Below are 20891 nucleotides of genomic sequence, written 5' to 3' on the forward strand. Positions count from 1 at the left end.
GTGGTGAACAACACTCTTAGCATCGAAGAAAACTGTCAGCATCACCTTGACCTTGGATCGAACTTAGCGAGCTTTTTTGGGTCTGGGGGAAGTTTCACCCATCCACTGGGACAATTGGACCTTGTTTCAATGTCATAACCATAAACCCATGATTCATCACCTGTTATGATCCTTGACAAGAAGTTTTCATCTTCTTCTGAATGATCAAGCAGTTCCTGACAAACCTGGACGCGATAGGCTTTTTGTTCGTCCGTCTTCAGGCATGGCACAAATTTCGCAGCAACGTCCGTGCATCTTCAATTTTTCGGTCAAAATCTTGTAATAAGATCCAACTGATATCCCACACTCTTCAGCAAGCTCCCTGACAGTCAGACATCGATTTGCCCGCACCAGGGTGTTGATTTTGTTAACGTGTGGGTCGTCAGTTGACGTGGAAGGACGTCCAGGATGCTCATCATCTTCAATGGACTGTCGACCATCCTTAAAACGTTCATGCCACATGAAAAATGCGTGTACGCTTCATAGCAACATCACCGTAAGCTGTGTTAAGCATAGCAAAAGTTTCAGTCGCAGATTTTCCAAGTTTAACACAAAATTTCACAGCAAGTCTTTGCTCCTTCAGGTCATTCATTCTGAAATCCGCCAAATGAAAAAATCGCACTTCACTTAAAACCACATAGCTAATACACAAATGAAGATACCTGCAATTGAGAAATGACGTCGTAATCAGCTGATCTGTGCGAACCTAGCGACACCAAGCGGATTCCCCTGGAACCAACTGGAGCCGCGCAATTCAAACAGTCCGCATATTTTTTTAACAGATCTCGTAGAATACAAAATTAATAGACCAGATAAAATATATTTGATGTAGATTTATTTCATGTTGGTTGGCTTGGCACAGCCAGGTGGTTAGGGCACTTGACTCGTACTCTGAAGGTTGTGGGTTTGAATCCCTGTAACACCAAATATGCTTGCCCTTTCAGTCATGGAGGCTTTATAATGTGACAGTCAATCTTGCTATTCATCAGTAAAAGGGTAGCTCAATAATTGGCAGTGGGTGGTGATGAATGGCTGCCTTCCTCTAGTCTTACACTTCTAAATTAGGGACTGCTAGTGCAGATAGCCCTTGTGTAGCTATGGCTGAAAATCAAAACAAACAAAAATTATTTCATGTTAGCACTATTAAATTTGAGAATACCTTGCTTACCTTAAGAATAAAATTTTTAAAACTGATAAAGTCAAACACTGTGTGTGTGTGTGTGTGTGTTCTATTCTCTGTTATACAGTCACACTTAAAGAACCAGATTTTCTGAAAAAACTTAAATATTCAAAAGTTTTTAACAATGTGTAAAATTATGTTTGTATTTTAATACTAAAGATAATTGTGAAACAGAAACTAAATAATGCTTTTATTTTCAGTTATAACAACTACATGATATCTAACTTTGATGTAGAAAAAACCCACTTGTAGAGAAGAATATATATGTAAAAACGGCTCGTTTGGGTTGAGAAAATTTTTTTTTATTTTACGTAGAGGAGCGAACAACGTTTTGACCTGATGATAACCGAAGATGGTCGAAATGTTGTTTGCTCCTATATGCAAAAAAAAAAAAATTCTTAACCCAAACAAGCCGTTTTTACATATATATTCTTATCTAATTTCTTTGTTTTAAATGTTATTTATTTTTGCATAATATTTGAGTTGCATGTTTGAAATGATAATTTTTGTTTGGAGTGAAGTAATTATATTTTAAAAAATCTTTTTAAAGTTTTAGTTATGTATCACTAAACAGTTACATTTCACATTTGTATTTTCATATCCTCGCAGAAGATTTTAACCATAAACCTGTGTATGGGACGCAGCTATTTGAACATCTTCGGGTCACAGGTAGAGAAATAGCATCAGTGATAGAACTGTGTATTTGTTGTTTGTTAGAGAATGGAATGAATGAAGAGGTAAGCCCATGTTTTTTTGTGCAGAAAATAAAATAGTTGAGTTTTGTTAAGCTAGTGTTTGAAATATATTTAACTGGTACACGTAATGTCAAAATATGAAGTAACAGTAGTAAGTTAAGAAACGGTTATATACACAATTTATTTGTTTTTCCTTTATTTATTAGTGAGCTCTCTCATCTGTGACTTAAAAATACTATCTTGAAGTTTAATTCTGAGAAAAAGATTCTAGAAATATTATAATTGTTTGAAAATTTGTATTTTTTAAGGGATAAAGAAAATACATCCCCCAAATTTCCATTATGCAAAATACTTTATCAAAGTCTAAACACATTTTTAAAATTCAACAGAAACTACATTTTAGATAAATCAGAGTATGTACAATCAGGTAACTTCACAGGAAGGTTGGAGAAGTGTGTAACATGAACGTTGGTTGGTTATGTGTTTGTAGAAATGCTTTTCTGCATGTAGGTTATTCATTTGACATTTTTTTCTGACCATATGGTTCAGGGATTTCATTTTACATGACTGGTGCCAGTGTATTCTTCTGATAGGATGTAGGTTACTTTTCCAATTACATAAGAAACATACACTCCTGGAGTAATCGAAAAGGCCAATGATAAGCTGTACTGTGTTACAAAGTCCATGTTACCTTGTGATCAGTAGCAAGTTTTCTGTTTCTTGTTATAGTCATTCATGTATCTTTTACACAGGTAGTTGAGATACCTGCAACTTTTAACAGTATCTTTCTAGGTTGTTTAGGGCTCTTGACTACCAGTCATCAAATGTTGGTGATGATAGCTCTTTGTACTGTGGGATGCTGTTTCTATGGTTTCATGCTGATAATTCCATTCCTTATGCTATTCACCACACTATAGATGTAATTTTTTGAGTTGGAATTTCTCATGACTTGCATCTCTTTACTATTTGGATATAAAAATATACTTTTATGGGAGAAAGTATGACATATTTGTCCTGATGTCTATCTCTCTAGCAGCATTCCATTTTTAGATGGTCAGGAGTTCATCTGAAACCATTGATGCCAAATATGTTACCAATAACTACATTGCTTCTAGTGACACAGCAGTATGTTTTTGGACTTACACCGATGAAAACCAGGTTTTAAATACCCGTGATGGGCAGAGCATAGATGCTTCCGGAAGCACAGCAGTATGTTTTCGGACTCACACTGCTAAAAATTGGGTTTCAATACTGTTGGAGGGCAGAGCACAGATAGCCCATTGTGTGGCTTCATGTCTAATTCTAAACAAACAAAACTACATCTTACGTCTGTGGTGGTGACATGGTATTGGAAATAACTTGTAGGAAGCTTGATTAACTTTCATTATTCTATCTATACATAAAACATTGTTTGATGTAATGAATAAACATTCTAAAACTACTTATTATTGGCTTACACATGACATTAAATTTTTTCTTTTCTTTGTGCTAATGCGTTTGTGAATAACTGTAGCAAAGCTCGTATTTCTCCTTTTCAGGGCCTTTTCAGAATAGCTGGAAGGGCATCCAAAGTGAAAAAACTGAAAGTGAGTATTATTTAAGTAGCACAATTTTGACAAGGTAGATAAGTAAAATAACATGTCAACTTATTGTGTAGCTTCCATTCTTTGTCAACAGTAAGGTTACAGATTTAGGGTTTGATTCCACATGGTGAATGTAGTGCAGATAACCTGTTAGGTAATTTATTGCTAAGATTATAAAACAAGTAATCTTACAGTCTAGCTTCACAAATACAAATCTTTAATTAGGACTTTTGTTTTGAAAAGGAGGTTACTAGAAGATAATTTTTTGTAACTGTGGAGTAACACTGTAACACATTCTGATGTGAGCTATAAAAATAAAATAATTTACAATGACTGAAATCATTTAAGATTAAATTTTAATTTTTTTGTGCTGTTTACTTTCAACCTTATTTCACTTCAAGACTTGTTTACATGCTACAGTTCACGTAAAATCACGGTTTGGATAGCAACTGAATATAAGATTGTGTGTGTGTGCATATTTTTGAATTTATGCGAGGTATGATAAAAAAGTTCTAAGACTTAACTTTTATTTCTTAGAATAATGTACGTACGTCAGTATTATATCCTGTCCTCTTCAAAGTAATCTACCTCAGTTGACACACGTGTTTAGTTCCAACGTTCCTGCCATTTTTGGAACCAATACTGGGAAGTTTTCAACTGTTATGCAACTAAATTCTGCTTTCATATTATTGTGGATTGTTGGAATGTCATCAAGCCTCTTTCCTTTTAACTTAATTTTGATTTTTGGAAACGGAAAAAAATTACACAGGGCACGATCGGGAGAATATGGGGGTGTGTGGTATCCCAGAAATGTTTTTTTCTGCTGAAAATTCTTGAACAGACACAGCAATGTGTGTGAAGGCACATTGTCATGATGAAGATGCATGCAGTTATTCAGTTAAAATCACCTGACACAATAAAAAAATGTCCAGTTTATCAGCACTTTTGTGGATAGTTAAACATTGATCTCTTCAATATTTTCTTTCACCTTAGTGACCATTTCATCAATGGATGATGTCGACGGTCGCCCAGAACATGGGTCATCATTGACCAATTCCTGGCCATTCTGGAAGCATTTTATCTATTGATAAACTGCAGCCTTACTTGAGCAGTCATCACCAAATGTAGTTTTTAACATTTCAAGGATTTCTGTCCTTCCTTTACCATTTCTCACACAAAACTTGATGCAAACATGTTGCTCTTCTTTTCTGTCTGTTTTTATTATGACAGGGTCAAGAGATACATCTGTCTCTGAACATGTTTGTGTAACACAGGTATAAGGTCTGAAGAAATGTCTTGTTTGTGGAGAAGATCACTATTTGTATTTTGTTCACGCCACTGCCTCTGTACTTCTGTAACAGGAGAAGTCTTAGAAATTTTTTATCAGACCTCGTATAGTAATGTTACATTGTCATCATACAATATTTAGCGTATTTACAATATTGAGACATTTTTTTTACTGTTAAAATAATTAGCTTTAAACATTTTATTTGATGAACTAAATTTGCTTGTGATTATACAATTCAGATAATTTATCTGTTTTGTTTTCTGCATGTTAAAGAAAGAACTTGATGTATGTATGTATGTATGTATGTCAGAATAAATATACACATCCATCCATAATATTAACCTTGCACATTTTTTTATTTGCAGAATTCATTTGATGTTCTCACAACATTTGATCTAACAGAGTATGCCCAAGATCCCCACACTGTGGCAGGTATTACATAAAGTTTTATTTTTCTAAAGAGTATAAGATTCAGACTGGGATGATAAATGTTGGATAAGTAAATGTTTTTGGAGTTTTCATTTATGAAAATATCTTTACGTGAATGATAAGCCGACAAAATAAAAGCTAAGCTTTCTTATGATCAGCTATTTTTGAAATCAAACAAATAGTAAACTATGAATTTCAACTTCAAGTACTATTTCTTTCTGTAAAAAATGAAACTACATACTATTAACAAGATTGATTGAACTGTTTTAGAGCTATAATAAAATGCTTAGATGGTTTGGGTAGTATGGTATTAAAGTTGTAATATGAAATATGGATTCTATGGTCATCAAAAAATTCATTTGTATTTGGATTATTATAAAATTGTTTTTGATTTCTGTTGATACTTTATTTTTGATAACACTTTTTTCCATAAATCAGCTTTAATACCATGTTGTTCAAAACTATAAACATTCTGGGGTAGATCTCTGCAAGTTAACAAAACCTTGTAAATAGGAAGGTATAAATTTCAGCTTTTTTTTCCAAAAAGATAAACTAAAAGTTTTTTCATTTCTTCATTAATGAATTTCTAAGTTATTAGTATCAAAAGAAGGCCTAGCCTTTTTTTCTATCAGATTTCCCAAATTTTATTGAAATAACTTCATGACTGAATGAGGAATTTGAAAAACATTGTAAATACATACCACGCAGATTTATGATGCTGCCTTGAGATTTTCACTGTTACCTTCTTCCAAGCCAACATGGACTGAGCAAAATTGGTTTTTATTGTGACCACCACCTAATATATCTAAGTATGTATTTCATTTCGAGAGTTAATCTACTTTGGATTTAAAAAAACTAATTTCTTGTCATTTAACAATTATATGCATGGTGGGATATCAAAGTTCATGTGTCACAGCCTTTTTACAGAATCACTTTAACAAATTTATTTAAACAATTTATTATCAACATGTTTAAATAAATATTGCACAAATTTAGTTTATATCTCAAACTTTAATATTATGTAAGTTTTAATTTCTTAACATCAAAAGCAAAAAATATTTAAGTTCTCAGTATTTTCTTTTCTGTGTCACATGATACCTCTCAGCTCTGAATTTTTCTTTTTAGACTTTCTTTCTTCCCTTATATAGGTTTCAGAATATTCATTAGTTGGATACACCAAGTATAGATATTGACAAACCATAATTTTGGACAAGGATCCCTCCCACCAGCTTTATTATCTGACATATCAATAAATTTGTTACACTCACCACTGAAACACATCTCAGCTCTTCATGCTATTTAAATAACTTATTTCTTCATGCTTACTTGTCAGTAGTATATGTTTATAACAGACAGAAAGGCTGTTTTGTGAACTACATGATCATAATAATTTATGTTAATTTACTTTGGTAAGAAGTGTCATTTCTCAAGCAAATGTTATTGGTTGTAGACAAAAGTCAGTGCTGTATTAAGTAATGAAATATTTTAATCTGTGTATGGGCTAGCTAGGAAGCCAGATAAATTATAATAGTTTGGAGACACCCTGTTTTACTGTTTGTTTGAAAATGCATATTTGAAAGCTACATGAATTATTTTTAGAACAATCAACACAGTGTGAAAAAAAAAGTTCCACAGACATTGTTTTGAAGTACAAATATACCTATAACCAATAATAAGTAATAAATTTATTTTTTATGTATATGTATTTCTATATATTTTTTGACAAAAGAAACTGAGATGTTAAAATTAAAACTTGTTTTTTTTCAATTCAGTAGTTTTTCAGAATATTACCTGTTAAAATTGGGTGTTTGACTCTCATTGAGCTGAAGTATAAAAATTTGTTATTCTTATAATGAGCTGAAAGTGTCATATAAAATGGAATTTTTTCATATCTATTGTTAGTGCCCTAACATTACACATTCAGAAATTTAAGAGGTACAAAACATGGTAGTTTCATGCTTTATATTATTTATTTTTAACTTAAAAACCTATACATTTATGTATAGTACAATGTTCTTAGGAAATCTAAGCTGAACAAGGTACTGTTAAAAATTTTTCTTTTTAGAATGATTTTATTTTTAACATTTGTTAGTGTAACAATGCTTTGGAGGATACATACTGCATAGTGACACAGAACTTTATTGGTATAATTTACCTAAACATGATTAATTATTTGAAAGATGTATGAAAATATTAAAAACCACAATTAGATCTTTTTTCTATTCTTTACACGTGTGTGTGTGTGTGTGTATCCAAGTGTTGCAATTAAATATTTTTTCACTGTTAAATTTGTTGGTCAATAAACATGTACCGTATTTCAATTTTATTTAATAAGATGTGTATAAATACTATTGTTAATTCTGAATTTATAATGTATATCTCCATGAAATATGGAAAGGTTTTTAGTAAGATGCAAAAGTTTGTTGTATAAAAGTATTTATACTTAAGAAGTGTGTGTGAATCGTTGATGTCAATCTTACTCAGACTCTGACATGTTGGAAAGCAAGGTGATATTCAAGTGACAAATAAAATTACTTTTGTTCGTCTTACAGTTTGCATACCTATGAAATACATAGTTCCAGTTTTTCAGTCCCTGTATATTGTATCTGGTATTTACTTTCCTCTACTACAAATGGTCACTAAATCAGTAATGTATGGTCAGCTGAATAGTTGACAACTCTGACATCACATATGATATCATATTGAATAGCACTGTGCAAAAGATCATGGCATGTGCACTTTGACCTTCAACCCATGCGCATAGGATGAAGTTACTTAGAAACTACCTAGGATAACTAAAATTGGTAATATTCTCTCACTTGTATTATTAAAATAATTGATGCAGTGATTTTGACTTTGCACAATAATTAGTGTTAGTGTAAAATATGAAAATTCCAGAAAAATGTATAATCCATTAAGACAAGTAGCATGAAGTGAAGGTAAATTCCTTTATAGAAAATAAATTACTGTGCATAAACGAAATTGTTGTATTGATTATTGTAATAATACCTAGGATAAAATAAAAACTAGTTAAATCACTTCAAGAAACTTGATAAATTGTGGCCTACTTGCTTTTTAAAGTACATGAAATGTGGTGTTTGCATGATAAGAGCCTGTATAGCTATTGAAAGTATCTTGTGAAATATTCTGTCTAATGCACTTTCAAATTAGGGGCTCTCAAATCATACCTACGTGAACTACCAGAACCTCTCTTGACCTTTGACCTCTATGATGAATGGATGAATGCAGCAAAGTAAGCTCTTTTGTATGCAGTAAATAAAATTATTCTGTTATTAAAAGTGCATCTTTGATTCATACAGATACTTTAGTAAATATTCAGTTTCTTCCATCAGCCACCTGTTTTTAACCATTTTAATTTAGTTTCAGTATTCTAGATTTTTAAAACGTTTAGAACGTTTCATGTTAACACTAATTTTAAAATTTCAACATTCATTAGGAAGCAGCTATTTTTCTGGTTAAGCTAGTAAAAACCTGTTATATTATTCTTTATTTAAGTTATAAACTAAAAGATGAATATAGTAATCAATTTTAGACTTTCTATCTTTGGAACACAAATCTTGAACATGTTTCTTAGTTTATAAGCTAGTGTTTGTTTCATAATAAATTACATGCATCCTCTATATTGTAATGGTCTGTCATTTCCATGAAAGAACTGTACTTAAGTGATTTTAATACAAACCTAGTGAAGTAGTTTGAGATAATTATTTGATTGTCAACAAAATATATTTGGTGAATTCTGCATAAGTTATGAACTTGATTAGTTAGTAAAGAAATTACTGTCTAATTTCAATAAAACAAAAGATTATTTTTTTTTTTATGTACAGATTTAAAAATAGCCTGCACACGTACAGTTTTCATAATTTTTTTTTTAACTTTCCTAACAGTCATGTAAGTATGTTAACTTTATATATCAAGATATGTTATTACAAACTGACTTTTTAATTTCTTTTAAACAGAACAGTTGACCCAGAGTCAAGGCTGCAAGCACTGTGGCATGTAGTACAGCAGCTTCCTGAAGCCAACCGAAACAATCTGAGGTAAGTTTTGTTTAGTACATGATGTACCCAGAGCTACAACTTAAAATGTAATATTACACAGAAGTGTCTACAGTATCTACCTGAAACTAATTGTGAATAAACTAGTACCACAGTATCAACCTAAAACTAATTGTAATTACACACAAGGTCCACAGTTCCACCTGAAGCTAATTGTAATGTATACAAGTTCCATGGTATCCACCTAAAACTATTGTAAACATACACTAATTCCATAATAACCATATGAAACTAAGTGGAGAATTTGTGATGAATGTATGCTAATATAATTACTATAAAAAAAGCTGTAACATCTATCAACATCACACAATTACTAGATTATTTTTCCATTCCTTTAGGAAAACAAACAAAAGTACCAGGATTCTAAGTACCAGGATAATAACTTTAACAAAGTTCACAAAATTCACATTACTAGACATACCTTACTGCTCAAAAAAGTTTAAGACTGATAATTCTGTCTGCATGCAGTATCCATTAGTGGCAGTGCTAAGTCATTGTAAGTGTTAATCTATCAGCTAATTAAAATTCAAATGAATGCCTAAATCTTCCATATTTAGTTTTTATAGCCAACATGCTATTAGTGTAAAATCTTTTATTTTCAATTCATGTAATTACACTACTATTAAGCATTCCAGGAATGTATGTGACACTTCTAATTCTAGTTTCCAATAAATAGTTTTCCCCTAAAGTTGAGTTGTAGAGGTATGGCAGCATATTAGCTGCTGCCAAATAGGTGTAATGCAAGTTAAATTTAAATGAACTTTTTTTAATCTGGCAGTGTTTTCATGGCTTGACTTTCTCTGAAACTTTTTAGTTTTATTTGAAACTTCCAAGTTGAAGTAATTACACTGCTCAAAATATGTAAGGTATGATCAAAGTTTTCTAAATGTTAGCTCTAACAACACCAAATAAATGAGTTAATGAGCTTCTGGGATAATGTGACTCATTCCCTCATTAGAGTTGCTTCCAATTCACTGCCACTACTTGGTGGGGAATCACATGCTGCCAAATGTTGTCATAGAGCATATTATACATGTTTAACCAGATTCAAGTCTATTGAACTTTTTCACCAGTCCATTTGCTTGGAACCCCTTTTCTTCCAGGAAGTTGCTAAAGAGTTGAGTCTTCTGGTATGTATTTTCGTTAATAGCTTAATACTGATCTCTGCCCAAGATCTTTTCTACATGTGCTTGACATGAATGAAGGTAGAATGTTTTGTGACAATGAGGTAGTGGAACTGTGCCATTCATCATCTAACACAAAGGCCAAGCCTTTATTTAATAATCAGTGACCATCTGCATGCTGATTTATTGACCTGTTACTACTTTTAGATAACTGTTTCAGTTGGGATACTGAGGTCCAGCAAGCAAGGTTGTTGACAGTGGTCTCTTTTGTTGAGGTCTCCAACCAAATGTGATAGAAGTTGAAAAGCAAGTTTTCATCCTATTAATGAGATTGTGAGACTTGTAGCCATCCTGTAATAGCCAGTTACCCTAAACATCATAGAAACATCAAGAAGTATTTGTCACTTTCTTGGCATGTTTCACTATCATTCTGAATATCTGTTGTTCAGTCTATGCTTTCTTTACTTTAGTATGAAATTTAAATGCATGACATTATATGATAATCTCTTACAATTGTTTACATAAAAATAAATAGCATTATTTATAACATTAATTATGCCTCAGCACATCTAGAATATAGAAAATTCTAATTATTTTGAGCAATGTATTTTTCCAAGAAAAAATTCACCTATCATAAAGAATGTAATTTAACTAAGCATATTTGAGAGAAACACCTGTGAACAGCCATATTTTTTTGAAGTACATCACTCCTCACTATGTTATGAATTTTCTTGTTTGTGACAAGTTTTCATGATTGTTTGTTTTTGTGTGTTTTTTTTTATTATTTCAGTTGCCTAATAATTTATCAGGTATTACATATGTAATGCCCAATGATTAATTAACTGAATGCACAGTTGATAAAACTTTATTGTTTGGAATTAAAATCTATAGGTACATCATCAAGTTTCTTGCAAAGTTAGCTACATATGCTGAGGTAAACAAAATGTCACCTCAAAACATAGCTATAGTGTTTGGTCCTAATCTTATCTGGGGGCCTGATCAGGATTCCATGCAGTTTGGGTAAGTACCATTTTTTTTTATTGTAACACCATTAGATATAGAGAAATATGTATCTATATGGTTTGATTTCTGCAAGACTTGTAGTATAATTAAGTTATAATACAGACCGTAACTATAAAAAAAATTTATCTAAATTATGGCAATGCTAGAAAAAAAAGTCTTCATGATAGTCATTTCTGTAAAAGAATCTATTTACCTTTGACTCTAAACCTATGAAATTATATTGAATGAAATAATACTTTAGTTTTGATTAATTCAGAATTAAGACTAAAACACTTGTGCTTAAAAGCTCACCATTTTCTCATCTTACTTTGTAGTTTTGATTCAAACCTTCAGTATTAGTTTGTATGATAGAAACAAACAAAATTATCAAAATTTGCTTTAGTCCTGAATTGTATTATACATAATATAACTTATTTCTAAACATAACTTTGCTTCCACAGTCTACAGAAGAATCACTGAGTTCTTTCCTTAATGTTTATTTTTTACCATTTTGTAACAGAAGTATCCAGTTGTACAGTTCAATGCTAATTTTGAATTCCTTTCATGTTTAAAAGAATAAATATGTTGTGTTTTTTTAACCTAAATATTTAAATCATGATGTAGTTTCAAAACAAGTACTTTATAAAAAGTACATCTTTACAATTTTGTCACCATGATTAAGGTGACTGTTATGGAATCATTTTTGTACTTTTCAGTATGAACATGTCTGTGGCCAACATTCACAGCATCATTGTTGACTCTCTGGTGACTTATGCTGATTGGTTCTTTCCTGGAGGTTTGTGAAACACTATAATTTTTAGGAAATTTTGTTTATGGAAATATTAGAATAATATCTGTTGCAATTACGTTTTGAACATAATGTGACAAGGAAAATACTTTAGGTAGGAAATAAAAATAGGTTGCTTTTAAATGTAAAAATATAAGATTTTCACTATTATGGCCTCACTGAAAAGTTGTACATACTGATATATGGTATAAAAGGATAAATGCCTTTTGCAAAAAATATTAAATTAATTGTAAATAACCAGCAAATTATTTGCTAATATTTTCCAAACATTAATAAATCATTTTTCAGGGTTTATTGTAAACTCAAAAGAATAGATTAGGTTGTTTTTGGTTCTTTAATTTCTGCACTGGAATTGCACATTTTAGTGTGGAGAAGAAAGTTTACAATAATAAATACATTAATTTTAAATGGTTACATTTTTATGGTTATATAGGGTAATGATTTATTTTGTTAAAACATGGCTTAAGCATTATGACATCACTGTTGTAATTTAGCAGTATAATGCAGGTGTCTCTGTTATCCCACACTTTGAAAAATCTAGGCAGTAACACTGATCTGTCCATACTGTAGAAATAACCATACATTTATAAAGTTAAATGCAATGACAAAACTGAGGTTATTAACATGGTGCATTACTAAATGCAACATTCTTAATGTGATCAGTAGACTTGAGTGAGTTAAAAATTTGAACATGTATAGTTTTCCAGCTAGAGGTAACTGTTACTGTCTGTACATTTTACTAGAGTTTCTGCTTGCTATGCTAGCTGTGTGTAATACTTCATAAAGTGTTAGAGTTTTTAACCAAATTATTAGGTTTTTGTAACAGTACATATGTTATATTTATCTGGAGATAAGACATAATTTGTTTTCTTACTTGTTATCCAGGATTTTTTACAATATGCAATAGTTTTTCCCTTCCACATACCATTTTGTATATTCCAATATCCTCTTTTGCTTATATGTATGCACACATGTTGATTCTTTTACTTTGTATTTGGTAGAAATATGTGATCCTCACATTAAATTATTAAATATATCTTTTTTCAGAGACAAAGTTTTATCTTACATCTCTGCCAGTTTCAGTAAATCCAAGTAAAAACCTAGCAACAACCAGCCAACCAGAATGTGCAACCCATAATGAAGAATCAGATCCAGATCAAGGGGGAAGTCCACCTGACAGGTATGGGACTAATCATCTCTGAGATGTTGTGGTTATTGACATGGTTCTTTAAAAAAGGCATTAAATGACATAAACTCGTGTGTGTGTAATAACAGTGTTTAAAGAAAAACAACTGAAGATTTATTAACTTAAATAGTGGTTATTATAAACTAGGTAGTTGAAAGAATATCATTCTGCAAAGTGGAGGTCAAATAATAAATTTTAAAATATTAAAGTTTATAGTTGCTTGATTTAATTTGATGGAGTGAGCTATTAAAAAAACAGGTTAGAACTGTTTGTCTTTCTGTCTATATCTGTTTAACTGTATTCTAAATTGTTTGTGATTTTTTTTATTTTGACATGTTCTAAAAAAGGTAAATTATATGCTTTATTAAATGTTTATTTTTCTCATTTTAGAGTTTGATCAATATTATCAAACGAAGTTCACTAAATTCCATAACTTGAGGTGTAAGCACTCTGAAAAATACAACAAAACATATTGACTAGTTTGTAGATTAAAAATGTCATAAATAGTTTTAGCCACCTCTGCTAATAATGTTTACAAGTTATCATCCCTTTACCTTACCTTACTTTGATCATTAGTAATGTTCATTATTGTAGTATTAAAAGGACCACTAGTCTTTTATTGTATGTCCAAAAGTTGTTTCATCTTTACTCTAAACCTATATTATTTTTGAAAGTGATGCTAATTCCAGGAGACATTTTATAGTTTTGTTTTATCAGGCAAAGTTTGTAATTATGCTTATCATAAGATATTAGTACCAGGCCCATTACATTTTTAAACACTACATTCTTAATCTAGTCTCTTAGGGATAATTAAAAATTAGAAAAGGGTACAATAATAGTATTCCCAAACATACGATTGTTAAATCCATTTTTTATGGCATTTTTTTCTCAGTTCAGAGCTTTTCAGACTGACTGAGATATACAACAAACACAGAATTTGTTTGGAATACTGTTTATGTAAACTACTTGTTACAAGAAGAAATATTATGGTTATGCACCATTAACAAGCTAGTGAAAAAAATTATTATAATTATATTTGCCATGAGACTTTACTCAGATATTTTTAAATACTTATATCCTTGGAAATTTAGTTTGAAAATGCAACTAATGTTTTGTGATGTACACACCATAACCTGCATTTAGTGTTTTTTTGTTATTTTTCTTGTAATTGTAACGATCACCAACAATGTTGTACGTATTTTATTGCTAATGAAAGATGCTTTTCTTAGATTTGTTCACCACTCTTTTAATATTGATAATGCAGGATTCATAATAGTAATTATTGCACAATTTATGAGTGGGACATTGTTTTATTGTCTTCTCATTGTGTTGCAAATTGGTGGTAAGCAGTGGAATTTTGAAAGGTAGAACTCGCTGTTAGAATGGTTTTACATTTTATTTTAAAGATGGCTCAACCCTAACATTTTAGACATTTTCGAGTAATTTCAGTTTGTTTAATTATTTTGCACATTCTATCCTTGACAGTCTCCATACTTTTGTCAAACGTTTTCAAGTCATGTTAAGTATGATACACACTGAGCAGTAATATGATTGTTCCATGTGCTAAGGTATCTGTGTATCTACTAATTAATTAATTAAAAAGACTGAAATAAGAAATTGAATAAATTAAAATCTAAAGATATATATGTGTGAAGTAGCTCTTTGGAGTTATCTAAAATTGATATAGCTGTATTCTCTGGGTTTTAATTGTACTTTGAGGTCAAGGTTAGACAATAAACAGTTTGGTCTTTGTTAAAGATATTAAGATTTTAAAGATGCTATGCCCAGTTCTGAGGTTGAATTTTGTCAATCACATATAAGTTTACTGATACTTAAGTGAGTACCCTTTGTACACTTACCTTTGATACTAAGATATACTTATTTTACAGCTTGACAACAAGTCCAGTTGCTAATAGCCCCAAACCAACCCACCGCCCAGGCAAAAAATCTGCTCCTCCAGCCCCAGGTATTCAGCAAACAGACAAGACAAGAGGATCAGAAAAACACAGTGTAGAAAGATCAATATTTTACAACCAGGATAATCAGTCAAACATTCAAAGTATAAAACTTGATTCTTTTGAGAACCTTTCAAGTTATGATCGACAAACATCAACTCTTCCTCGAAACAACACTGGAGCTCCAAGGAAAACGGAGCGTCCCTCTTTGATACAGCGACGGTCACACGAAAACCTGGCTGGTATTGTTTCTGAAAAATCAGCTGTGGTAAAGGCTGAAAAACCAGAAAAAACTGAGAAGCTACTCTTGTATTCTACTAATTCACTAGACCGTAAAAGTAAATTAGAAAAACCAGAGAGACCACCACTAGCCCCTCGTTATTCAAAATTAAGTAATCATGTAGAAAAACCAAGTGTTCCTCCTCCTGGAATCCCTGTAAAAAATTCAAGTTCAATTGATAGACCGTCCATCCCACCACCTGAAAGACCAACCAAAGCAGACAAACTTTCAAAGCCATTTGAATTACTTGAAACTGAAAGACAACTTTCTCTACCTGAAATAGAGGAGAACTCTGAAGATGCTAACCAGAAGTTTTCATTTTCTCATACTGATACAGAAACCTTTATTAATGACAATATTGTAGCTGACATAACAGGACAGAGTGAAGTTGTTGGATATCAAAATGAAAATTCAGAATTTATTCAGTTACAAAAAAGATTCAAGTGAAAGTACTGAAGTGATTGAAAAACTACAGCAAGTTGCTACTATTGATCCAGGACATACAGCCAAACAGGATAGGTGGAACTTCCTGACTTCACAATCTGCTGACAAACCACCAGAAAGGCCTCCTCGCATCATTCCACCACCTCATGACACTATTAATAAAGATTGTGGTTTAGGTGGTGAGTCTTCAAATGACTTAGAAGAGATTAAGACCTGTGTTGGTGTATCTCACCAAGAGCAGCCACCAGAACGCCCACCTCGAAGTAATCAGGTTGTTACTGAAGCATCCACTAATCAGCCTGTTGAAAAACCATACTGTACATTAATCCAAGTTGGAGGGCCAGCTACCACTAAAGTCCCATCCTCTCCAAGTACCGTACGTAGCAAGCCACCCCGTCCACAGCCACCTCCACCACCTGTTAAACCCAAAGTTAATGCTGTCTCTGAAGACACACGTCTTTAGTTACCCTTATAAAGCTTGCTTAATGCTAAAGCATGCAAAATTAGGTATTACTTGCAGCTTATAAACAAAGTTGTTTTTTTAATTAATGTAACATGGTGATCTTCTGTGGTGCCTTATAAATATAGGTGCTTCAGTACTCTAGTCTTGTTTTGTCTTAAGAAAAATAGTCATTTGAAATACATCACATAAATTGTATTACAGTTTTGTTAGTTTATTCACAAAGTGATTCAACATTGTGTTGCATAACATTTCAGTTTTATTATGGTGTGCTCTTCTGTGAAATATTTGTGGAACTTTGATGTTAAAACTGGAAGATTAATGGTGAGTAATATAATTTTATGATAAGTTAATCAATTCAACACATCATGCTTTTGGTGATCTGTCTTTCCTTACAGGAAAACAACAATTTGTATGTAAGCTGAGCCCCTTCTTACATGGACATGTTTTTGATAGTATATATCATTGGATTTGGGTTGTTTTTTTAATTTCTAAAATAATTATAGTTGCAATGTTTTCATTTTAATTGGATATCTTCGTGATGAATGTTGAATAACATACTGGATCAATCATGAATCATCTTAGTGAATCTGAAGAATACAGATAAAAGAGTAAAGATTTAATTTAGGATTTCAAGTCTGCTTAAAGATAAACTATTAGATATATGTATACTGATACACATATGTACAACATTTAAAGACAAACAGACTGACTGACTTCAATATAGGAAAGTTGTATGGGCTATCCAGTTGAACAAAGATTTGTCAGATAATATTTGATAGGTTTTAATTTGTAATACATTTTATGAAATAATTTAAACATAATGCATGTTCATTAAGATAATGATAATAGAAAGGTAAAGAATTCATTATATTATTTGTATGATGGATCTCTTAAAAGAGAAGGTAGGATTTCAAATTATGGATTTAACTGAGAAGAACTACAATGAGTGAAGAATGTATAGTTGGTTGTGAGATTGCAGCTTTAGGCTACATGTATAAATTTTATATTTAATTATATACTGTTGTTGATGTGTATCTTTATGTTAGTACTTCCAACTTCTTTTGTTCAGTTAATTACTGTTTATATTTAAATGTGTTGAGGTATAAAGATTATTAAATGCAAAGAGAAAGAATACCCAAAATAGTATTCCTATGTTGATTAGTGGGGAACCTACTGAACTAAATAATTCAAAATACAATAACAGCAATTTTAAATAAATTCTAATTTAATTATTACAACAATATGAACCAAAGCATCGGATAAGCATGAGGTAAAATTTATATTCGGAGGTAGTAATGTAACTTTCACCTAACGACAACCATGTACTCTGAGTCAAAATGTAGTAGTGCCTATGTTTAAATTTATGTAACTGTATGTTTTAGTTAATTATTCTTATGTCAATTACATATATTTTGACAGTGTTCCTAACCATTGATAAATAGCCTACAGAAAAAGTCCTTGTGAAAAAACATCATAGAACTGGACTGACAGTTTTGGTTAGCAGAAGATAAGTTCAGATCATTGCCAACAAGAATACCATTATCTTGTTGATACAGTTATCTTCGTAGATGTGAGATTTTCATTTGAATCTAGAAACTGTTGTATTAATCTGGATTTGATTACTCAGTCACCATATTAGACTTTTCCTTGACATGTGCCAAGTTAAATGATTGGGCTTATATTTAGGATTATTTTTTTAATTTGGACTTACTGATCAAGAAATATATTTATAAAATATGCAAATCAAGAATATTTAAATATTTTCTGTTCTTTATATTGGTGAAAAACACATTTTAACCTAGTGATGGCTGTAACCTGAGTTACATTGTAGAAGCAAGACTGTAATGTGTAGAAAGTTTTTATTGTAGATCTACAACTGTTCTTGTAAACCCACTAAACTGTGAATTGTTTTCAGAAAAATTACACATTTTTGCTACATTAGAATTATGTATATGCTGTAACAGTTTGTGTTAATTTTGGAACTTCATATTATAAATGTATTGAATCTTGAATATTCACTAAACTACAAACAAGTTATAAATGCTAACACTTATTTCTAGAGTTTTCATCATTTGAGTTTGGTTCAATAAATTAATTCAGCTATTTAAGAATTAAAGTTAGTTGGTTAAATATTAAATTTCACATCACTAACACAAAATTAGAAAGAGAAATGTCTTGATCGAGTTACCTTAGTTACTGAGAATTTTTAGCTTTTGTTGTGATGAAATTATAAATAATTTGATGAAAATTAAATTAGTTGTACTCTGTTCAGTTTTTTTAACATATCTAATTTGATGTGTTTTCATCAGTGAGACTTGTATACCACACTTTTATTCATTTGTCATTTAAAACAGTTATGTAATTATTTACTCATCTGACATCTGGAATAAACATAACTACATCAGATGTTTTATATACAAACGACTTAGCCCCAACCCGTTAACCTACCAAGTCTGATAAAGCCAAACCTACTGATGTATAAAGTTGTACTTAACCATATCAAAGTGGTTGATTATTTTATTTTACTATTAAATAAGCCTCTGTAATGTTTGATTTGCTTATACAGTAGTTGTCGTTATTGTAAGCTCCAATGTTCCATCCTATTAAAATACAAAAGAAGTCGGATACATTTTTTGTGTAGTGAATGGTTCATTTTGTGGCATGGGTGTGTGAGATTTGGTAAGTTTAAAGTAGAAATGTTTATTTCATAAAATTATGAGAATAATTTTGTTGCTTTTGATGATAAATCTTTGAAATCTTTATCTACTCCACTATTTATTGTGCATACTAATAGCTGGGATGTGGTATCACATTACGTTTAGTCTGCTAAAATGGCAAGCTTACAGGGATAATAGAATTTTGTTGAAGACTGTCATGGTTGTGTAATATATATATATTTATGTGCAAATATTGCTATGTATAATCAGTCTTCCTTGACAATAAGAGTTTCATGTAACTTTAAGTGGCTATTTTTCAAACATAGAATGTTTCAAATATTTAGTGTCTGCGCTACACACTTGTCAAAATCAAAACTGGATGAAGTAAATCGCATTTATCTTGTGAGTAGTTTGTGCAGCTTAGTCTAAGATTGTTTCTTATTGTATGTCAGAAGTTACACTGAGTGTGCATTATGATTTTTGTGTATCAGAGCTTTCTTGGGAGTTTTGTTAAATTGTTTTTTATTCATGAAAATGACATTCACATGATAGCTACATTTCAGCTTTATACAGTGTTACTGCAAAGAACTCCCTTATTTATCACTGGGATCCTCTTTTTCTGAGTATTTTTGCATCTTAAAATTGTGGATGTTTATAAGTTTCTTCCCAGTATTTAATATGAAGATATATTTTTTAAAGATATTCTAAACAAAACTAATTTCAACTTGATTTACCTCATGTATGTTGGGTATTCAGTATCGTATAGTCTACCATTATAAATAAAGATGAAAAGTTTAATCTTGTAGTTTGAGTCAAGACGTACTGAATAATTAAAGAAAATATGCCTGTAAGTTAAGTTGATACTGTTGTAATGCAGTGTAATAATCATTTTAAGTTCTTACCAGTTAAACTACAGTTATCAATTACTTCATAAGTATCTTCTGATCATCATTTAAAGAAATATGAAATAAAGTTTTAAATATTTATGAACAAAACACTAGTTTTAATACAAATTATGTACCACCACATTTGTTGTAGGTTTGTAAGATTTTAAGTATCGTACGTGATATTTGAAACATCTGGATTTTCCTTGACTTTTTTCATTGACTTTGGCTAGTATGAAAGTCAGTGTGTGTTAAAGGTAGGCAGTTAAAGCTTATACGTGAATTACTTATACTTCATATTAAAAAACAGAGTATTTTTGTATTCCAGTTGTTTCCATAACTTTATATTATCAAGACCCAAAAGTTTCTAATATATGTATACTTGTGTTTATGTACTGTTTACAGTATCTGGAAGTAGTGTGTAATGCATGGTTTTATTGTATTCAGTTACTTCTGATACAGGTAAATGTTAAGTGGTTTTTGTGTGTGTGTGTGTTCTGTATATTCTAAAAATAAAAAGATCAATACGTTGTATTGTTATGGTTAGTACAGAACTACAGTTTCTCATTTAGTGGAACCGTCACAACCATCATCTATTAATACATTCAGTAACAGCTGTTTGTTATAATAAATTATAGAATTCTTTGTAGAAAGAATTTTATTTTTTGATTGTTAAATTCTGAATTATTAAAACCTTTACATTTCTTTAAGAATGCACTTACTATGTTTATCTTAGAAACTTGCACATAGGTTTATAGTCTATTTCCAAACTTATGGAGAAATATTCCAATTTACAGA

General features: G+C 31.0%; 1 protein-coding gene across 1 annotated transcript in view; it reads left to right on the forward strand.

Annotated features, from left to right (window-relative positions):
• Positions 1–20624, forward strand: part of LOC143224983 (rho GTPase-activating protein 44-like) — a 63494-nt gene extending 42870 nt beyond the window's left edge. Inside the window, exons 8-16 of the mRNA XM_076453567.1 lie at positions 1829–1956; positions 3453–3500; positions 5151–5217; positions 8386–8467; positions 9192–9272; positions 11306–11434; positions 12133–12212; positions 13272–13404; positions 15300–20624. Coding sequence (XP_076309682.1) covers positions 1829–1956; positions 3453–3500; positions 5151–5217; positions 8386–8467; positions 9192–9272; positions 11306–11434; positions 12133–12212; positions 13272–13404; positions 15300–16092 — 1541 coding nt within the window. The 3' untranslated portion in view covers positions 16093–20624. The remainder of the gene's footprint in view (positions 1–1828; positions 1957–3452; positions 3501–5150; positions 5218–8385; positions 8468–9191; positions 9273–11305; positions 11435–12132; positions 12213–13271; positions 13405–15299) is intronic.
• Positions 20625–20891: the final 267 nt, after the last annotated feature.

The sequence above is a fragment of the Tachypleus tridentatus genome, chromosome 9, assembly GCF_004210375.1.
Source record: "Tachypleus tridentatus isolate NWPU-2018 chromosome 9, ASM421037v1, whole genome shotgun sequence".
In the NCBI taxonomy this organism is placed as follows: Eukaryota; Metazoa; Arthropoda; class Merostomata; order Xiphosura; family Limulidae; genus Tachypleus; species Tachypleus tridentatus.